Raw genomic sequence first — 21,570 nt, 5'->3', positions numbered from 1 at the left:
TACTCTTAATGTCCCCAAAGCAGCTTGCGATGGGTGCTAAAATGGTGCTTACATAAAAGCAGTGCTGCATAACCCCCTCCTCCAAACCAAACAGATATGAAGTTCCTTACTATGTCATACCAGTCTCACACAAAACGACCATTTAACATATTGAAATGAAAGCGAGAGAAGAACCTTCAGAGTGTAGGCTTTATTCCATTTGATTGAAGCCGCTTCTACGGGCACATCAGGGAATACAGGTGCAGCAAGGAGTACATAAGCAGTAAGGTATACACGTGCAACTAATCACCGCAAAATAAATCAGTATAAGCACGGAGTCCGATATACTCTCAATTCTCACCATTCAACGAGCACCAATTGAGCCGCCGCCGTAAACGACAATGCCCCTGGGACAATCCCCCCGACCGAGCGGAACCTTAGCTTTATCTATTCCGTGCTCGAGCCGTGCGACATGTGATCACGCGTCACGTCCTTCAATTCACCACATTTTCCCCATCTTCAAAATGTAACTAGAGGCCCAACTAACGCACCATGATTACTTCAGCGCTATAGGAGTATACATTTCAAGCAACGCGAACTATCTAAGCTACAGAAGCATACATGCCAAGCAGTGAGGATTATTTTGAGTTGTAGGAGCATGGTAATGAGCATCGATATATTATGTAACGAGCATATAGGAGCATGAGCATCGAGGATGCCGATAATCCCCTTTACAGATTGAGTCGGCGAGGGGGTATTATCCGTCGACCTCTCCGGGAGTAAATGGCGGTTTCACTTGAGGGAGGCTTCCGATCCTCTTGGTGAGCCTCGACTCGTGCCGGGGATGACTCCCCGATCGCTCTCGGGTGGAACGCGGCAGCTCCGTCGCCACCATTCTCGGGTGGAGTTCCTGGGGGGAACACCTGGGGAGGGGATGTCAGAGGGAGGAGTGCCAGATGGTGGTGTACCTGCGGGAGGAGTACCTGAGGGAGCCAAATGGCGAACCGACACAGTGGTCTCCCTGCCATCTGGGAGCCTGACATGAGCATACTCTGGATTAGTATCGATGAGTTCGACCCCCTCCACCATGGGTTCATACTTGCTTTGTCGTACCGGGCGTTTCATGAACACTGTTCCGGGATGGGTTAGCCAGTTGGGCACCGATTGGCCGTCAACATAACGTCGCTGGTGAGTAAACATTCGTTCGTGAGGAGTTGCATTGGTGGACGTGCAGAGCAAAGAGCGTATGGAATTCAGAGCGTCGAGAAGGGTAACCTCCCACCGCTCGGGCCCCAGTCCTCTTGATTTCAACGCCAGAGTTACGGCTTTCCAAATAACTCCATTATATCGTTCCACCTGCCCATTACCCTGTGGGTTGTAACCCGTCGTTCGACTAGTTGCTATGCCGTGCTCTAATAGGAATTGTTTTAGCCCGGCCGACATGAAACACGGCCCTCTGTCTGAATGTATGTACGAAGGTTTCCCAAACATAGCGAAGAGGTCAGACAGACATTTCACGACAGTGCCCGAGGTCATATCCGAGCACGGAAATGCGAAAGGGAACCTTGAATATTCATCAACAACAGTGAATATGTATCTGTTGTCTGTCTCGGTCGGCAGGGGCCCTTTGAAGTCAATGTTTAGTCTCTCGAAGGGAGACGTGGCCTTGATCAATCTGCCAGAAGCCGCGCCATAGAATCTGGGTTTTAGTTCAGCACAAACAGGGCATGAAGCATTCATTTGTTTAATATCTTCGATAGAATAGGGAAGGTTTTGTCTGCGCACGAAATGTGCCATTCTGGTTACCCCCGGGTGGCAAAGAGACACATGTAGGTCTTGCAAAGCCCGACTGATTGTCGCCGAACAGAAGACCCGAGAGAAGGTGTCTGCAGCAGGGTTTTCCCTCCCGGGCCGGTAAACAATGTCGTAACTATAGCAGGCTAGGTCTATCCGCCATCTCATAATTTTTTCATTCTTAATTTTCCCGTTATTTTTCCCATCAAACATGAATGCCACGGATCGTTGGTCCGTGACGAGCGTGAAATGGTTTCCCAGTAAATAGTGTCTCCATTTACGTAGGGCTTCGACAATAGCGTACGCTTCCTTCTCTATTGCTGAGTGTCTCTGCTCGCTTCCAGAGAGAGTTCTCGAGAAGAACGCGACGGGTCGCCCAGACTGGTTAAGCGTCGCAGCTATCGCGTGATCAGAAGCATCTGTTTCCACCACGAAGGGCACCGAGCTATCGATCAATAATACCACGGAATTACTGATATCATCTTTGAGGCTGTGGAAAGCTTTTACAACAGCGGCATCTGGTGGGAAGTTTTTGCAATGCACTAGGGGATGTATTTTCTCGGAGTATTGGGAAATCCATCTTGCATAGTAAGCGAACATGCCGATCACCCGGCGCATTGTCTTCAGGTCCTGAGGTGGGGGTAGCTCACGAAGTGGGCGCAATCGTTCAGGATCAGGCTTAATCATGCCGTCGGCTATTGTGTAGCCGAGGTCAATTGACCTTGCCGAGAATACGCATTTCTCGTAGTTGAGGGTCAGATTATATTTTCTAGCAATGCTCAAGAATCTGTCCAGATTCATATCATGTTCCCCCTGATCCTTACCGCACACTGTGACATTGTCCACGTAAACAAAAGTGTCTTTAAGGTTTTCATCTGAGATGATGTCGTCCATAACTCGTTGGAAGCAAGCTACTCCATTCGTGACACCGAACGGAATCCTCCTGAATTGGTAGAGGCGTCTACCTGCCTGGAATGCGGTGTAAGGTTTGTCTTCCTCTCGGATGGGAATTTGATGATAGGCGCTTCGCAAATCGATGGTGCTGAATATCTTATAATTGGCCACACGTTCGACCATCTCGTCTATGCGCGGCAAAGGGTAGGCATCGAGTTGGGTGAAACGATTGACCGTTTGGGAATAATCGACAACCATTCGTTTCTTATGATTCTGATTGGCGGTGACCAACACCTGTGCGCGCCATGGCGAATCGCTCGGTTCTATAATCCCTTCTTCCAGTAATCGCTTGGTCTCTGAAGTGATGAAGTTCATATCAGCAGTGGTATATCGCCGCGATTTGATCGCCATCGGTTTACAGACCGGCGACAAGTTAGCAAACAGCTGGGGGGACGTTACCTCTGCGGTGGTCAAAGCATTTAAAATTAGACGAGGTTTGCTTCCTCCAAAGGGTATTTCGACGCTCGTGTGCTGCTTGAGGACATTATGACCCAGAATTACGTCTGCGCATAAATCACGAAGCACCAGTACCCTTACATCCCGATGCGTGTACCCTTTTACGTCCAATTCAACATTGCAGTACCCTCGTACGCGGGACTGTAGTGAGGTGGCGGCCATGCATACCGTATTGTCTGTCAGGTGGATCTTCCATTTCCTGCCCTTCACTAGCGAGCTGTTGACGAAACTTTCAGAGCTACCGGTATCAATCAGAGCCTCAGCCATATGCCCGTTAATTCGTACGTTGATGATAGCCTTGGATAGATTCCCCGGTGAGGCTGCAGTTAGTTTCTTTTGTGAGTAGAGAGCCGCAGAAGTGGGTTTATTTCTCCTTAGAGTAGATTTACATACCCTGGCATAATGCCCTTTCTTGTCACAATTCATGCATGTGGCATCTCTGGCGGGGCATTTGTGGCGGGGTGTCTTTTGTACCCACAAAAGAAGCATTTACCAACCGGAGTAGTTGCTGAGGAGTTTGACGAGGTCTGGGTATCCGACTCCTCGGGTTTTTCTCCATCCCCTGTGTCAGGCTGTGTCTGTGTCTGTGGGGTTCCATGAGTTCCCACCGTAGCGGCGTTCATTAGCAGCATCGGTGTCCCAAATGACTCAGATTGCTGCTGAGCCGTATCCATCGCTCGAGCCTGGTCGACTACCTTTTCAAGAGTGGGTTGCGCTTTCTCGAGTAAGCGTTGCCGTATGTGGGCTGACCTGAGTCCTTGGATAAATGCCTCTCGGGTCGCTTCATTTCGGTGTTCCTCGGCGTTTACGGCCCGGAAGCTGCCGTCTTTTCCCAGCTGTTTCAGAGCTTGCAGGAACTGATCGATTGTCTCCCCGGCTGCTTGCTTGCGTGTGTTGAGAAGATGTCGTATGTACACCTCGTTCTTGCGCTTCACGTAGAGCGCCTGCAGCACGTCGATCGCTGCTTCGTAGGTGTCACACTCCGAGAAGAGCCTGTATACACTGGGCGAGACATGATTCACAAGGGCGGCCAATTTGTCGGCTCCCTCTTCGATGATGGTCGGATAGTGTGAGAAGGAACGGAACCAATGCGACCATTTCATTTCTGAGCAGTCGCGTTTGGGTCTGCGTCGAACCTCTCTGGTTTGTAGATCTTGTCCATCGTTGGTTGAGAGAGCCGAGAAAACCCAATGGAATAAATTGAAATGAAAGCGAGAGAAGAACCTTCAGAGTGTAGGCTTTATTCCATTTGATTGAAGCCGCTTCTACGGGCACATCAGGGAATACAGGTGCAGCAAGGAGTACATAAGCAGTAAGGTATACACGTGCAACTAATCACCGCAAAATAAATCAGTATAAGCACGGAGTCCGATATACTCTCAATTCTCACCATTCAACGAGCACCAAGTGAGCCGCCGCCGTAAACGACAATGCCCCTGGGACAATCCCCCCGACCGAGCGGAACCTTAGCTTTATCTATTCCGTGCTCGAGCCGTGCGACATGTGATCACGCGTCACGTCCTTCAATTCACCACACATATTATTCTCATTCAACTGTAATCGTGATCGTGTCTGAGATGAGCCTTGTGGTCTTTTGTTTGCATTTTTCTGAATTTTTTACTTGTAATTTTCATCCCCTCACTATTATCCTTGGAAACATACACTGTGCTTGAAAAATCCATAAACAAATGCAAGTCTTATGTCAGCCAGAATGAATGGGGATGGTAGACTTCTCTCCATTCACTATGGCTGGATATATTGATGGCTAACACTGTAAAACCACATCCTCAGATCTTGCACAAAGACCCTCCACTGCCTGCAGAGCAGAATCTCAAAAAGAAACGCAAAATTATCCTCGACTGTGATTCGCTGTCAGACACATCAGGGGGTGTTGAATTTGAGGTAAGCATCACCGTCTTCTGAAAAGTTAAGGCTTCGTATATTACTGTTATGGGTCATCTGTGAAAATACATATGATTAACAGGGAAGATAGCAGGTAATTGACAACGTTTTCAAAACTAATTGGTGAACTAAGTGTTTGATTGGAAATCAAAGCTCCTTTCTGTCTTCTCCTGTCTGCATTCTGGTCTTGCACTCTCTACTCTTTCCGTGCTCTATCCAACCCCCTCCCCACCAGGCTTCTGCAGGGTGCATGCAATCTACCATCAACCCCCTTCTGGTGAAACTCCCAAAATCAGAATCACTGCTCACCTCCACTCATTCATTCCTCTTGCCTCCCACCTGTGGAATCAACTTCCACATTCTCTTCAATGTCATTCTTCCTTCCAGGTTTTCAATACAGCTGTTAACCACCATCTCAGATCACCCCTTAACCCCCCACTCAAAACCATGATCTTTTCTACTCCTGTTAACTCTCCTCAAGCCCACCTCATTCCAATTTTCCTGTTTTACTTCCTGAGAATTTGCTTCTGTATTCATTTTGTCTACCACCTACATCATCCCTTAGTCCTCATTCTTCCTAACATCCCTGATCTATGAAGTCACTCTTTTTTTGTCTCTCAACCCTTTCCTCCTTCAAGACGTCTCTGACTCCTCAGCTTCTCTCCCTGGTTACTGCCTCCTCCAGTGTGATAGACCTGAGCCTCATCCTGGCGGCAGAGTTGCTCTCTTTATCAAAAACACTATTCCTCACTCTCTATGTACTGCCCTCACTCCCTCACACCTCCAGGAATACCTCTGGCTATGGCTTCCCCTCCACTCCCACCTCTTGTTTATACAGTGCTTATAGAAAGTCTACACCCCCTTTCTAAATTTACCCCTTTGTTGCCTTATAGCCTGGAATTAAATTGCATTAAATCAGATTTTTTTTCCACCTTTATTTACACATTGTAACCCACAACTTCCAAGTGAAAAACAAATTCCACAAATTTCAGAAAATTAATTAAAAATACAAAACTAAAATATTGTGGTTGGAGAAGTGTAATAACAGCAATTGTAAATTAGCTCAGGTATAACCAATCACCTTCAAAATCCCACAAGTTAATTGGCCTCCATCTGTGTTAAATTGTAGTGATTCTGATTATTACCTCCTTCACCAAAGATGAAGGAGGTTATGTTTTCACCCCTTTCTGTCTGTTTTTCTGTTTGTCTGTTTGTTTGTTTAAGTGATTCTTCACTATTGAGAGATAAGGCCAAAAAGGATATATAGCATGATATCTCAAAAAGTTGTGGACGGATTCGGATGAAACTTGGTGAACATGTTGGGTGTGTGTGACAAGGAAGAAATGATTCAATTTTGTTGAAGATCTGGATCCGGATCCAGATCTGATAAATTTTTTTTGTGATTCTTCACCATTGAGAGATCAGGTTAAACCACGATATGTAGCATGATATTTCAAAAATATATTGGACCAGGTATGTTCTCATGGATCAGGTATTACAGGGTGGAGGTATGCTCTCTACTGAGTGCCCTTCTAGTTTCAGAATAAAATCATCTGTTTCTGTGGGTTTCCTCTGCTGGGTAGTGTATTTCATTGCAAAGACTCAACCATGATAACCAAGGACCTTTCAAAAGACCTCTGGGATAAAGTTGTGGAAATGCACAGATCAGGGGATGGATATAAAAATATTTCAAAGGCCTTGAATATCCCTCGGAGCATAGTCAACGCAATCATTAACAAGTGGAAGGCGTATGGTACCACCAAGACCGTGCATAGATCAGGCTGTCCCTCCAAGCTGGATGACGAAGCAAGGGGGAGACTGATCAGCCAGGTCACAAAGAGGCGAATGGCAACTTCAAAAGAGCTAAATGCTTTTATGGCAAAGACTGGTCACTGTGTGCATGTGACAACAATATCCCAAGCACTCCACAAGTCTGGCCTGTATGGGAGGGTGGGAAGAAGGAAGCCATCACTTGAAAAAGCCCACCTTCAGTCTCGTTTGAGGAACGTAAAAAACAACGCAGGCGATTCTGAAGCCATGTAGCACAAAGTTTTGTGGTCTAACGAAACCAAGATGGAACTTTTTGGCCTAAATGCAAAACGTTATATTTGGCGCAAGCCCAACAAAGCACATCACCCAAAGAACACCATCTCTACTGTGAAGCATGGTGGTGACAGCATCATGTTGTGAGGATGTTTCTCATCAGCAGGGATTGGGGCACTTGTTAGGAAAGAAGGTAAAATGGACGGAGCAAAATACAAAAAACCCAAGAGGAAAACATGCTGCCCTCTGCAAGAAAGCTGAAATTTGGACGGAGTTTGCGTTTCAGCATGATAACGACCCGAAGCACACAACCAAAGCTACACTGGAGTGGCTAAGGAACAAAAAGATAAATGTCCTCAAGTAATCCAGTCAGAGCCCCGACCTAAATCCAATCGAGAATCTGTGGCATGACATGAAGATTGCTGTCCATCAACACTCCCCACGCAACTTGACTGAGCATGAACAGTTTTGTACAAAAGAAAGGGCAAATATTGCCCAATCAACGTGTGCAAAGTTGGTAGAGACCTATCCCAACAGACTCACAGCTGTAATTACTGTAAGAGGTGCTTCCACCAAGTATTAACTCATGGGATGAACACTTATCCAACCAAGATATTTTAGCTTTGTATTTTCCATTAATCTTCTGCAATATGTAGAATTTGTATTTCACTTGGAAGTTGTGGGTTACAATGAGTAAGTGAAGATGAACAAAGTCTGATTTAATGCAATTTAATTACAGGCTGTAAGGCAACAAAATGTGAAAATTTTGAAATGAAGTGTGGACTTTCCAGAGGTACTGAATTTGTATTGTGTGTCCACCAAACAGTGATGACTCCATTTATATCTCGCTCACCAAAAACATGGACCAACTTCTATCCACTCATCCCAACTCACTTTCTCATAATGTGGTGACTTCAATTGTCATCATGGCAGTTGGCTGGGTGTGGGTACCTCTCTCACCTGTCATGGCACTTCAGCAAAGGACTTCTGCGACTCATTGAGATTGACACAATATGTCAACTTCCCGTCCCGGATCTCAGCCAACGGTACTCCATCTCCTCTGGATTTGGTTTTGACAAAGTTCCTTGCAAATGCCTGCTGTTTTTCTTCTACTCCAATTGGTTCATCTGACCATATGCTTGTTAAAGTGGTCATCACTCTGGTCGTTATGAGAGAACCACCTCAGCACCGACGAGTCTGGCATTTCACTCAGGCCGACTGGTAGGGACTTCAAGCAGCCATCAAACTTCCACTCTCTCCGACATAAACTCATCCTGGGAAGTTTTCCAAAGAAATTTGCTCTCTCATGCACAGATTTATCCCATCTCAACTTCATTTGTCCTACCCTTCCTCCTGCGCATGGTGCGCTGAAGCTTGTGGCGAGGCAGTTGTGCTGAAACAATTTGCCATTGCCTCATGGAAGGCAAATCCAACTGAAGGCAATCTCGTTCCTTCCACAAAGCTTAGAACAAATGTGTGTCCACCATCAAGACAGCCAGGAAACAACATCTTTCTAATCTCAAATCTGAAATCACAAACCTGTCTCCCTCCTCCAAATTCTGGTGGTGTCTGGTAAAGTCTGTTTCTGGTATATGTTCCTCCTCTATCCCCTCCCTTACCTCAAATGGTTGCACAGCTGACACTGCATGTGAAAAGGCTGAATGCCGAAACTCTATGTTTGCTTCTCAATCTTGTGTCCCAAACCCATCGCTTTCCATACCCACCTTACCCAGTCACACACATACTCCTGGACTCTGTGTCCTTTTCTCCTGACAAGGTGGAGAGCTTGCTGTCAAACCTTGACTCTGATTCTGTAACTGGTCCAGATGGCATCAACCCACATATCCTAAAAACCTGCTCTGCTGCTCTTGCTCATCCTTTCTCTGTTCTATTCAACCTCTCTTTTGCTCAATGTAATCTCCCATATTCTTGGAAATCAACAATCATTATCGCTCTGCATGAAAAAGTTTCAAAAACAGACCCCTGCAACTACAGACCATTCAGCCTGCTCCCAATCATCAGCAAGGTCATGGAATCCATCATAACTTCTGACACTAAATCCTTCCTCTTCTCAAATGGATTGATTTTCGATCATCAAATTGGATTCAACGTCACTCTGCCCTGAGCATGATGCTTCTGCATTCCCAACAATGTATGGAGGTCCTAAATGTCAAACATGAGATAAGAGCCATCTCCCGAGACATATCGCGAGCTTTTGATATGGTCTGGCATCCCGCATTGCTCACCAAACTCTCTTCTTATGGTATCCAAGGCAATCTCCACTGAAGACTTGTGAACTTCCTCTCCTGTCACATTCAACACAAGGCCCTTCATGGCTCCCTCTCATCTCCACTTCCTTTCCAGGTTGGAGTTCTTCAAGACAGTGTTTTGGGCTCTGTGTTTTTTCTGGTTTTCATCAATGATCTCTCGGACTCCCTGGAAAATCCTCTATCTTTTTGCTGATGATTCCACCCTTTGCCGGTACCATCTCTCATCCCTCGGATCGGCAGGCAGTAGCCTCCTCACTCTCTGCAGACATGGATAAAATCACAAGCTGGTCAAACACTTGGAACATGTCTTTCATTCCTGAAAAAAACTCTCACTCTCACTACATCTCTCCAAAAGGACTGTTTGGAACCCCCCCCCCCCATATACTTTCTCAACAATCCTCGTGAAGAAGTCCTTTCATTAAAGCATTTGGATCTCACTATCTGCCATGATCTTTCCTGGGAAAGCCACATTTCCAACCTGGCCTCCAAAGCCAGTTGCTGATTGGGCATCCTCTGTAATTCAAAGTCCTTCCTTGGTACACCTGAGCTCCTGACCACAAACAAAGCTTTCATCCACAACCTGATGGAGTAATGCTCTTCCGTCTGGGGTGATGCTCTTGCCTCATACCTAGCTTGGCTTCATGCTGTGGAGACCAAGGCTTTTAGGATCATTGGTATCTCCCTCGATGAAGCTTGACTCTTTCGGTCTCTCACTCTCCCACTGAAGGCAGTTCGGTGGTCTTTCTGTCTTCTACCGTCTCCTCTCTGGCCTTGCCCCCCCCCCACTCTGTCTATGCTCTGTCCCCCCTTTATTTCCGCAGGGCACTCAAGGTCCGCCAGCAACCCCCTTCTGGTGAAAGTGCCAAAATCAAAAATCACTGCTCACCTTCACTCTTTCATTCCTCCTTTTCCCCACTTCTGAAACAAACTCCCACACACTTCAATCCCACTTCTCCCTCCAGCTCTTCAAAACAGCTGTTCACCACCATCTCATATCTTCCCCCATCCAAAACCTTGATCTTTTCTACCCCCATTAAGCCACGCAAAACCCACGTCATTCAAATTCCCTGTGTTCCTTCCTGAAAGTCCCTGTCGTGTCCATCTTGTTTACTCCGTGTACCCCGCCCCATCCCTCTCCCTTCCACAGATCTCTGAATGTCTCTGTTCCTCACTGTTTTGTGCTTCCCTCTCCCACCCCTCTTGTCTCCTGCTCCCCTTGTTATATGTTCTGTGTGTTCGCTCTTATACGAGCCTCGACAATGTATACAAAAAAAACCCTGCTGATGTGTGTTTCCCCCTTCTCCTTTTGCTGTTCATTTTGTTCATTTGCATCCTGATCCATTCTATGTGATGTTTTCGCTCCTCCACGAGCTTCGGCTCTGTGTTAAAATTAAATAAATAAAGACTGTTAGAAGTTATACATTGAAGGATGCACCAGGAGTGGCTTCATTTTAAGGTGAAATGAAGTTATGCGAGCATTGTCTACAAGTCTGGTTAGGCTTGCATCAAGAATACTAGAATGGCTTCTGGTTCAACATTGAGGAAATAGAATGTTGCCAGGTTCAACTTCAACTTGGAAGAACTACAGTAGTTCCAAGGTTGCTTTCCTTATGAGAGGGGATTAAACACGAACAGACCTGTTGATATGAAAATGTAATTTAAAAAATTGCCATATTTGCTGAAAGTTTTTTGGGGAAAACTAAATTAAAATTATGTTCATTTCCACAAATTGAAGGATGTAAATGAACGGTTTTCATGTTAAAAAATAAAGCTGATGAGTGTAAGTAAATCCTCTTATTCATGTCAATGAACAATGGTAAATTCTATCTGTAAATGTGCTTTCAATCCATTCACATCATGAAACTGATCCATCAGATTAGGGATTCAACTGTTTAACTGGTCTCCTGGTTGCAACATTGCTGAGGTGTGGCGATGCCGCTGATGCATTGTCCCCCATAGATTGCAATGGGGAAGGAATTTAGAATTCGGCCACAGCACCAGAACACAATGACCTACTTTTCTCAAGGTACAGTGAAGTTATTAATTACACAAGGGAGATTACCTTTTTAACATCCACTGTGATGGTGATGTATGTGACATCCAGCTTGTGTAGCACCAGGATACAGTCTCTGGTCAAGTCCCATTCTGTTGGGAATTAAACCCAATCTACACAGGTCAACAGAAGCAAGGACATTACTTCCTCTGAGCTATCTCACCATCATGATTGTGTTGACATAAATCTACACATATGGAGGGAGGTATAGCATGGCAGGCAACCACCAAAAGGATGTTTCTTGTGTTTGAAACACTTTTGTAAGATCTCTGCACTGATTTGGAAACCTTGACAATTGATGGAGTTTTTATGTTTGTGAAAAGCTCAGTGTTCAACATTGTCAATGTAAATGATAGACCATGAAATCTCTCCTAAATTTCAGCATTCCCTGATCTTACAACATTTGACTCGTCATTGCAGCTCACCTGACTCGGCACACTCAGCAATGCCAATTTGAAGTCAAATTCACAGCTTGGCTTCTAAATTCACAATTCCGCAAACTTACCATTCATGTTTTATGAATGCATGTCTCATGCATGTCTCATGCATTTACTTATTATTATCCCTTCCCATACTGTGAAAACACACCTTTGGTATAATTGTTTTTTTCCTTCAATTTCAACAGGTTTTGCCGCGTGATCAATTTGCAGAAAAATCATATAATAACAAATTATGTTATTAGAGGTCGCAGCATATTGTGCATGTGCTCGTGTAAATGTAAATTCTAAGGTATGATATGGTCGTCCTGTCTTTAATAAACGCTTCATGACAATTTCCAGTACGATTATTATTTTAAACAAACTTTTTATTAAAAAATTGTTTTTTGGACATCATGAAATGTAACAAGGAATAGCAAGGAATTTTTTATGCAGGATGAGGCCATTGGGCCCATCACGCCTACACTACACCAACACCAGAACACACATCCATCTCAGGCCACATACCCAATCTTAATGGGGAGATTGGGGAGGTGCCATAAATATTTAGATTAAAAGCATTTCTTTTATTATTACTACAAATGTTTTTTTATGTTTTGTTTTTTTTGGATGGGAAGGGCTTGAAGACAGACCCTCTCACAGACATTGGGAATGATACCCTCACACAGACATGACAATCACTACACATGTATACTCTCACATATCCACACTCAAGTTACCTACAAGACCTGCCAATATCCATGAACCCCTCTCTCTCCAATGCTTCTAGGTACCATCTAATTCCAATTTAAACCTATCCACTCTTTCTACTACCACGACTTTTCCAGGGAGACCATTCCATGCTTTAACTGCTCTCTGAGTGAAGGACCCTTGCCTTATTACTGTCTCAACATTCTTCTTTACTCTCAAGCTCTGGCCCCTGGAACTGTCATTGTCTATTCTGCTGAAAAAGTTTTCTGTACTTTGGTTTGATAAATAATCTAATTTTCTGTTGTACTAACAGCTTTAATTGTGACACTGTGTTACAAACAAACTGCCAGGTGAATGATAAGCAAGCATGTTGATGGGGAATGTATGGCTTATGTACACCTTGTGCGTTCCTGTGTTTCTCCTGACCCACTAACTGGTCTGACACTAGACATATGAAAAAAGCACTTACGACATTGTCTCACACCATTGTGGAGGCAATACGAAGGACATTACATCAAAGAAGATACGCAGAAGAACGACAACGGTGAGTCATTGCATGCACCAGCAGAGGAAATAATCATATTGTGTTGTTCTGTATGGTGTTCCCATCTGAGCAGTGAACATGCATGACCTTGGGTTTCCAAATTAAAATGAATTTGGAAATGCTCAAATTGTCTATTGTGAACTAACGTCCTTATAACTCATAGAATGTATATGCATGATAAGTACGTCAGTTGACAATTGACAAAATCCTAATGTTCTTTTGCTACAAGGAATATACAGTGGGGAGAACAAGTATTTGATACACTGCCGATTTTGCAGGTTTTCCCACTTACAAAGCACGTAGAGGTCTGTAATTTTTATCATAGGTACACTTCAACTGTGAAAGATGGAATCTAAAACAAAAATCCTGGAAATCACATTGTATGATTTTTAAATAATTAATTTGCATTTTATTGCATGAAATAAGTATTTGATGCATCAGAAAAACAGAACTTAATATTTGGTACAAAAACCTTTGTTTGCAATTACAGAGATCAGACGTTTCCTGTCGTTCTTTACTAGGTTTGCACAGATTGCAGCAGGGATTTTGGCCCACTCCTCCATACAGATCTTCTCCAGATCCTTCAGGTTTCAGGGCTGTCGCTGAGCAACACAGACTTTCAGTTCCCTCAAAAGATTTTCAATTGGGTTCAGGTCTGGAGACTGGCTCAGCCACTCCAGGACCTTGAGATGCTTCTTACGGAGCCACTCCTTAGTTGCCCTGGCTGTGTGTTTCGGGTCGTTGTCATGCTGGAAGATCCAGCCACGCCCCATCTTCAATGCTCTTGTTGAGGGAAGGGGGTTGTTGGCCAAGATCTCGCGATACATGGCCCCATCCATCCTCCCCTCAATACGGTGCAGTCGTCCTGTCCCCTTTGCAGAAAAGCATCCACAAAGAATGATGTTTCCACCTCCATGCTTCACGGTTGGGATGGTGTTCTTGTGGTTGTACTCATCCTTCTTCTTCCTCCAAACACGACCAGTGGAGTTTAAACCAAAAAGCTCTATTTTGGTCTCATCACACCACATGACCTTCTTCCATTCCTCCTCTGGATCATCCAGATGGTCATTGGCAAACTTCAGATGGGCCTGGACATGCGCTGGCTTGGGCAGAGGGACCTTGCGTGCGCTGCAGGATTTTAATCCATGACGGCGTAGTGTGTTACTTGTGGTTTTCTTTGATACTGTGGTCCCAGCTCTCTTCAGGTCATTGACCAGGTCCTGCCGTGTAGTTCTGGGCTGATCCCTCACCTTTCTCATGATCATTGAGGCTCCACGAGGTGAGATCTTGCATGGAGCCCCAGACCGAGGGAGATTGACTGTTATCTTGAACTTCCATTTTCTAATAATCGCGCCAACAGTTGTTGCCTTCTCACCAAGCTGCTTGCCTATTGTCCTGTTGCCCATCCCAGCCTTGTGCAAGTCTACAATTTTGTCCCTGATGTCCTTAGACAGCTCTCTGGTCTTGCCCATTGTGGAGAGGTTGGAGTCTGATTGATTGAGTGTGGACAGCTGTCTTTTATGCAGATAACGAGTTCAAACAGGTGCAGTTAATACAGGTAATGAGTGGAGAATGGGAGGGCTTCTTAAAGACAAAACTAACAGGTCTGTGAGAGCCGGAATTATTTCTGGTTGGTCGGTGATCAAATACTTATTTCATGCAATAAAATGCAAATTAATTATTTAAAAATCATACAATGTGATTTTCAGGATTTTTGTTTTAGATTCTGTCTTTCACAGTTGAAGTGTACCTACGATAAAAATTACAGACCTCTACGTGCTTTGTAAGTGGGAAAACCTGCAAAATCGGCAGTGTATCAAATATTTGTTCTCCCCACTGTATGTACAAGCCTTGAAGAATGAAAAACTCGTCTTCATGAAGGCATGTTTATCTGTGTCAGTGAACAGGTAGAACAATGGACAGAATTAACAGAACGTTGATCAAGGTATCCCAACCGCCGTGGCAAGCAGGGAGAAACTGACTTTTCGGGCATCAATCCTTCATCGGAGCAAAAGACGGGGATGAAACATCCTGAAATTTCAAGCCTGAAACATCAGCTTCTCCTTGCTTCCCATGGTGGTTATCATGCTTCAATCAATGCTCTGTTGATATAATCCATTCATTAACATGTATATGTGGGAAAAAATACATGCCCAGACCAGTACAGGAATCGAACCCAGGTCCCCTGGTGAAAGAGGACCTGGGTTCGATTTCTGGTCTGGGCATGTATTTTTTCCACATATACATATTAAGTTTGTTTCCCTCTATTTATAATTGCATTATGACACCCCCTGTGGCGAATAATAGGGAACATGGATTTGTTCCCCCATGCGGGGAAGCCCCTCTCGTGGACAGGCCCTTACTGCTCCTATGGTAGGCAGTGAGTGCCCCGGAAGCAGCGGGGAAAAGAGAGTGGCATCTATATGTGGGAGAATTGTGTGCCCAGCCCATGAGTCACCCAGATAGCTCAGATGGCAGAGCACTGGTACGGCTCACCAGAGGACCTGGGTTCAATTTCTGGTCTGGGCATGTATTTTCCCCACATATACATATTAAGTTTGTTTTCCTGTTCATTTATAATTGAATCCATTAATTGTATGTACAAACCTCAGCCTAAGATCACTGTTGTGCATGAACCAGGCTGTCTAAACATAAAAAGGATGAGCGTCTCAGCACCCCCATTTCTTTACTTCTAAAATGCGAATGCTTCAATCCGGTAAAATATAATATGACATCAAGTTTCCTCCAAATGTAACCAGCAAGGGTTATGGACTTTGTTCCATAGCAAATTGCAGCCATTGTCTTATTTCTCTAAATGTACAACGACTTGCCCATATTCAGCGACACCATAAGCACAGATGCCAACCCTCCCGATTTCATCGGGAGGCTTCCGAAAATTCACCCAAACTCCCGCCCTTACGATCACTATCCTTATCCTCCCGAAATTTTGATATTTTTGCACTGTTCACTAATCAGAATGTACTAGTATGAGAATTGAATGAAAAGCATCGTCTGCTACGTATAGCATGTGCTAACTCCATAACGTTCGCTGCTACCAAATTGTACGTAAAAAATTGCAAATTCAAATGAGGAGCAGCGAAACATTGGGTCTGGATCTCGCTTATGCGATCATGCACTGAGATTTAGTGCATGCGGTATGTGTGCAATACAGTGCATGCGGTATGTATGCACAGTGTATATGCATGCGATACGCTCACTGCATGCAGCTGGGCCCCGTACCAGCCCGGCGGTCGCGACCACCGTGCGGTGTTTAACAGCCGCTAGAGTTCTACGAGTCGCGCTGCAGCTGTGGAACATCGACTTCGAAGTTACCGATGCTTCAAGCCCTCGATGTTGATTACGAAATGGCAGAAAAGAAGCTTACGAAGACCAAGAAATGGTCTCAGAAGTACAAGACCGAATACAGTCTCCAAATACCCGTGTATTCGAAAGTCTGAAAGAGGAATTCATCATGCGTATTGTACAGTATGCAGCGTTGATATTTCAGTTGAGCACGGAGGTCGCGATGATATTCGGAAGCACGTTGGAAGCAAACGGCACACAGACATTGCAAAGGAGAGATCTTCGAGCACGAGTACCGGTACACTTCTGAATTATTTCACCAAACAAGGGACAAGCGAGGAAGAGGATGTTACCCGAGCGGAACTTCTCTTTAGTGGATTTATTGTGGAACATAACTTGCCCATATCAGTCTCAGATCATGCTGGACCTCTATTTCAAAAGATGTTTCCAGATTCAAAAGTTGCTTCAAAGTATGGATGTGCAAGAACAAAAACTTCAGCAATAATTGGTGAGTTGTCAAATGTTACTGCTTCATCTATTGCCGATATTGCTAGACTAGCTCCATTTAGCCTAGCTACAGACGGTAGCAATGACAGTGGTGAGGCCCAGCTATATCCTGTCCTGATTTCGTACTATGACAACAGTGCTGGGATTTTGAAGCAAGGTTTGCTAAGTTTGCCTGCGTGCAAACAAGATTCCACTGGAGAAAACATTTTCAAACTGCTTGATCATGAGTTCAGTGACAGGAAAATTCTGTGGGGAAATTGTGTTTCCTTTTGTGCTGATAATGCCTCTGTCATGGTGGGCAAGCACAAAGGAGTTGCTGCTTATATCCACAAACAAAATCCAGAGTGCTACATCATGGGATGCCCTTGCCATATGATGCACAATACGGCCAAGAAGGCGGCTCAGGCCTTACCCATTGAATTAGATGACTTTCTCATCGATATTTACTACTACTTGGACAAAAGTAGTAAACGCGTCAAAGGAGTGAAAGCACTGCAAGAACTCTGATGCCCCGACACACAAGATTCTGAAGCATGTCGCAACAAGGTGGCTGTCCCTTGGTCAGTGCCTAGACAGGCTGATTGAACAGTGGGAGCCACTTCGCCTCTTCTTCAAAGAAGAAGTACGAAGAAAAATGCAACCAACTGTAGCCAAGACTCGAACAACGAGCAACAGGGACGGCACTGTATCTACTGCCAGTACTGGCACTGCAGGATCAAGCACTAGTGGAGCAGCATTCACCACTACCACTGCAGTATCTGCTGCGAAGAAGACAGCAGGGACAGCACCAAAACCAATGCTGAGAGCAGGTAGCATCACCGGCCCTTCATCACATTCATCTACAAAGTAGATCCCTTCAGAGTCGAGAAAGACTGTGATACTCCCATCTACAGGCAAAGAAGGACCCAAGTTAAGTTCTGCTTTTGCCAAATCACTTGATAGAAGCTCAGCAAAACCTTCGAATCAGAGGTCTTCTTCCTTGGCTGCACCTACCTCAAGCTCTCTCCTCAAACGTAAAATTGGATCTGGTACTACGAGTCTGACCTCTTCTGCTGGCAGTAAACGCAAGTGTGATCGCCCTGCGGCTAAGTGTACTACGAGTTCTACAACTAAAAGCGCATCTTCCTCAAACACTGTGCAGGAATCTAGAGAAAAACGTGTCAACAGGATGTTCTTGTCTCCACAAACAAAACTCTATTGTTTCTTCCTTCGATATGCTAACAAGCTTTTTGAGAAGGGGAATCTTCTGCTCCAAAGAGACGAACCCTGTATTCATCTCCTGCACGGAGAATTGAATGGTCTTCTGAAAGATATCTTTGTACGGTTTTTGAAACCATCGGTGTCATCGGTTGCTCTGGTAAATGTACCCTTCTCTGACAGAAATCATCAGAAGAATGATGAGGACCTCATGATTGGGAACGATGCCAAACTGTATATAAGGGAACAAAGGAGTCTCAAGAAATCCACCTTCACTCTGAGTGAGTCAGACATCCAAGGTTTCTTCAGTGCAGTTCGCTCATATTATGTGAAAGCCTGCAATTACATCTTCAAAACCTGGCCGCTAGATGATGAATTAGCCAAGCATGCTCAGGTGCTGGATGTTAAGCTACACCAAGAAGTGGGGTTTGACTGTGTGGAGTTTTTCATCAAGAAATTCCCCTGTCTGTTCAGTGGCGGTGATAGTGACATAGACAGTCTTGAGAGTGAATTCGCTCACTACCAGGCAGACGCCTCCATAGCTACAATTGCTACTGAGACAGTGAGATTGGATGAGCAGTGGCATCGGATTTCACAGCTCACAGATCCCTGCACTGGTGCCAAGAAGTATCCTAATTTGAGCAAAGTGATGAAGGGAATCTTGGTCATTCCTCATTCGAACGCATCATGTGAGCGGGCACTCAGTCTTGTACGGAAGAATCATACTGAATTTCGTCCCAATTTGAGTGTCAAAACCCTGGAAGCTCTCTTAATTGAAAAACTAGCTCATAGCACCCCTTGCTACCAGAGAGAATACAGCAAAGACATTATCAGAAGGGCTAAAAGAGCCACACAGCTGTCACTCAGCAAAGCTGCCATGGAAAAAGCAAGCAGCAGTAGTACCAGCCAGTAAGGTAAGAAAAATATTGCTTCTTTTGTGCTTTTTGTTAATCTTTGATTGTCCCCTAACTTACTAATATTAACATACATGTAACATTAAAAAGTGCACAATTTTCCCCTTTTTTTGTTCAAAAAGTGGGAATTCTTAACATGTTAAATGCTCCAAAATAGGGCTCAGAGGGCACTAGAGAGCGTCTAGAACCCCAGAGCTCCCAGGGCCCTAAGGCGGGCCCTGGACCCCGCCGCAAGGGTCGAGCGCTCCGCGCTCGAGATGTGCGGTTGGCGCACATTATTTGGTGTCGGTTGCAAATCCTCCCTAATTCTGATTTCCAAAGTTGGCATCTCTGCATAAGTGCATCACACTCTTCTTGTAGCCTAGCATTGTCTTCCTTTCTTTCCTCCACTGTTGATTTCCGCACTCTTCCTTGTATCCCTCTGTTATATTTTTATTTTGATGCAAAATAGATGTGCAAACCAATCTACTGCCCCACAGACACAGAAGGTGATGGAGTTGGATCTCTTTGATAAACTCTTTGCTAAAGATAAGATGACAGCGAGTTTGAAACCACACAAAAAGCTACAAAAGGTAAGGATCACAAACTTTTCATTTCACACAGCAGAGAGGTCTGCATCATAAAATGCACCATCCTTTGACAGGGTGGGGGACTTAAAGCTGGTCATCCTGTCTTTAATAGTTTGGATGGAAAGGTCCAATTCAAGTTAACTTTTGAACAAGAACAAGCCAAAGGCCAACACACTGACCATTCACATTTACATTCTAACAGTAGATTAAGTAAAATGGGAGATGCAATTTTGGCGAAAGTGTTGTGTTGGATACAATATACATGAGTAAATGAGTTGTAGATGTGATAGGCTTGATGGACCTTTGCCAGTTTCCTTGTATATGCACTGCGATTCAAGTACTGTGGTCATTTAAACATCGTATTGTCAGATGTTAGCTCGGTTACTATTGTGCGGCTTTGTCATTTGGAAGCTCGCCTGTCATATTTGTGATTAAAAGTGTGAGAATGTAAACAGCTACTATTGTGAAAACAGCTACTGTATCATTGTGAAAAAATCATGATGAGAATATGATCTCCCTCAGGGTAAGAAGCCAGTGGCAAGCAAGTGCAATACGTCCTATATGCCAACCAGCTTCCTGGTTCGTCAGGCCAGGAAAGATAGCAGAGGTCCTATTGACTGGTTTGACTCAAGCGACGTGTTTTCATTCAGGCCGGAGGACTAATGACAGATAAGTGCGGTATGCCATCTGGCTTGTCCATAACCTTAAAATATTTTGCTTTTCTCCTGCTAAGTATTACCATTTAATCTGCATTTCACTTGATATGAGGCATGTCTGTCTCGATTGCTTTTCTTTAGCATCTCTGAATGCATTAGTTCTATTTCAACTTTGAACACAAGCCACAAACTATGTTTTCATCAGCACTTTTGAAGTTATTCATTACAAATTCCCCATTTGTTAATTTTATGAGCACGTTGCAGATTCTAGTTCATTATACTTGAATGAGTAGCTCATTTATTGAATTACTATCCAACTCCCAGTACCTTCACCACCTTCACTCAAATGGCCCATAAGCTGGTGCAATGTTGAGATAAGTAAATCTGTGTTTCGTAAACGATGCAGTGCATCACCATGCAACAGATGCTGTAACCACCAGGAATGTACAATCTCATAATGTGTTGCTCTGTAGGAACATGGGAAAGACATTTTGGGAGGAATGTGTTGTGAGAAGTTTCCCCAAGCTGCCATTGATGTGCAACATCGGTCTTCAATGCCCTTTAAGGCAATTTTGTTTATCAAAGAGGTTTTGGTGGTTGTAATGTACTTGAGGTATGAAAATGTTGTGCATTTGTTCTGATGGGGTTGCTTTGTACCTTGTGTTGATATTGGTATAAAGAGTTTCACAGACTCCCATTTGATTATGCCTGGTGTTGGCTTAATGGTTTCGGTGATGGGCTTTGGATCCTTAGGTCCTGAGTTCAAATTCCGCTTAGCTGTTGAAGTAATACCAGGTGGGGTTAACTCAGTCTGTCATCCTTCCGAGGTCGGCAAAATTAGTGCCAGCATGCTGGTATACTGTGTCGGAGTGGCGACCCATCCAGGAATGTACCGAATAGCCAAGGAGACTGCTTCGGCAGCACCAACACTCTGCACAGAGTATGGTCCCAATGGAATGGAATGGAACGCTCTGCACAGAGTATGGTCCCAATCTCTTCCTCCTCATTTGATTGAGCACAGCAATAAATGGGGATGCATGATGGGTAAGATCACAAACTAAGAACCTAATGTACCTACTTATAATCATTTCAAAATGAGATCAGCTTTCCGCAGACATTCATTTACAAACATCCGACAAAACTTGTGTGCACATGGGCAGAAAATCATACAAAGTTCCAAATAAGAAGTGAAAGTTTTGGAATTTATTAATTTGTCTGTGATGATTTTCATGAAGGTTAATTTGTGGGTTCGTTGTTTGAGATGATGCGGAGGCTTGAGAAAAAGCCAACTGTTAATATAAT

The 21,570-nt window shown here is 44.4% G+C and overlaps 1 protein-coding gene across 7 annotated transcripts in view; it reads left to right on the top strand.

Moving 5' to 3' along the window:
- LOC147030011 (uncharacterized) overlaps positions 1–20,973 on the top strand; it is a 199,744-nt gene extending 178,771 nt beyond the window's left edge. For 6 of the 7 annotated variants that reach the window (XM_085873639.1, XM_085873643.1, XM_085873640.1 and 3 more), the window contains 4 exons: positions 4,975–5,085; positions 13,027–13,122; positions 19,523–19,615; positions 20,135–20,973. In XM_085873639.1, coding sequence (XP_085729765.1) covers positions 4,975–5,085; positions 13,027–13,122; positions 19,523–19,615; positions 20,135–20,275 — 441 coding nt within the window. In that variant the 3' untranslated portion in view covers positions 20,276–20,973. The remainder of the gene's footprint in view (positions 1–4,974; positions 5,086–13,026; positions 13,123–19,522; positions 19,616–20,134) is intronic. The other variant, XM_085873642.1, reaches the window with a different exon arrangement.
- The last annotated feature ends 597 nt before the right edge of the window (positions 20,974–21,570 follow it).

This window comes from Eptatretus burgeri, chromosome 3 (genome assembly GCF_056783735.1).
Source record: "Eptatretus burgeri isolate ZD-2024b chromosome 3, Ebu_testis_v1, whole genome shotgun sequence".
Taxonomy (NCBI): domain Eukaryota; kingdom Metazoa; phylum Chordata; class Myxini; order Myxiniformes; family Myxinidae; genus Eptatretus; species Eptatretus burgeri.
Note: the sequence above shows the minus strand (reverse complement) of the source record. Positions and strands in the feature narration are given on the sequence as shown.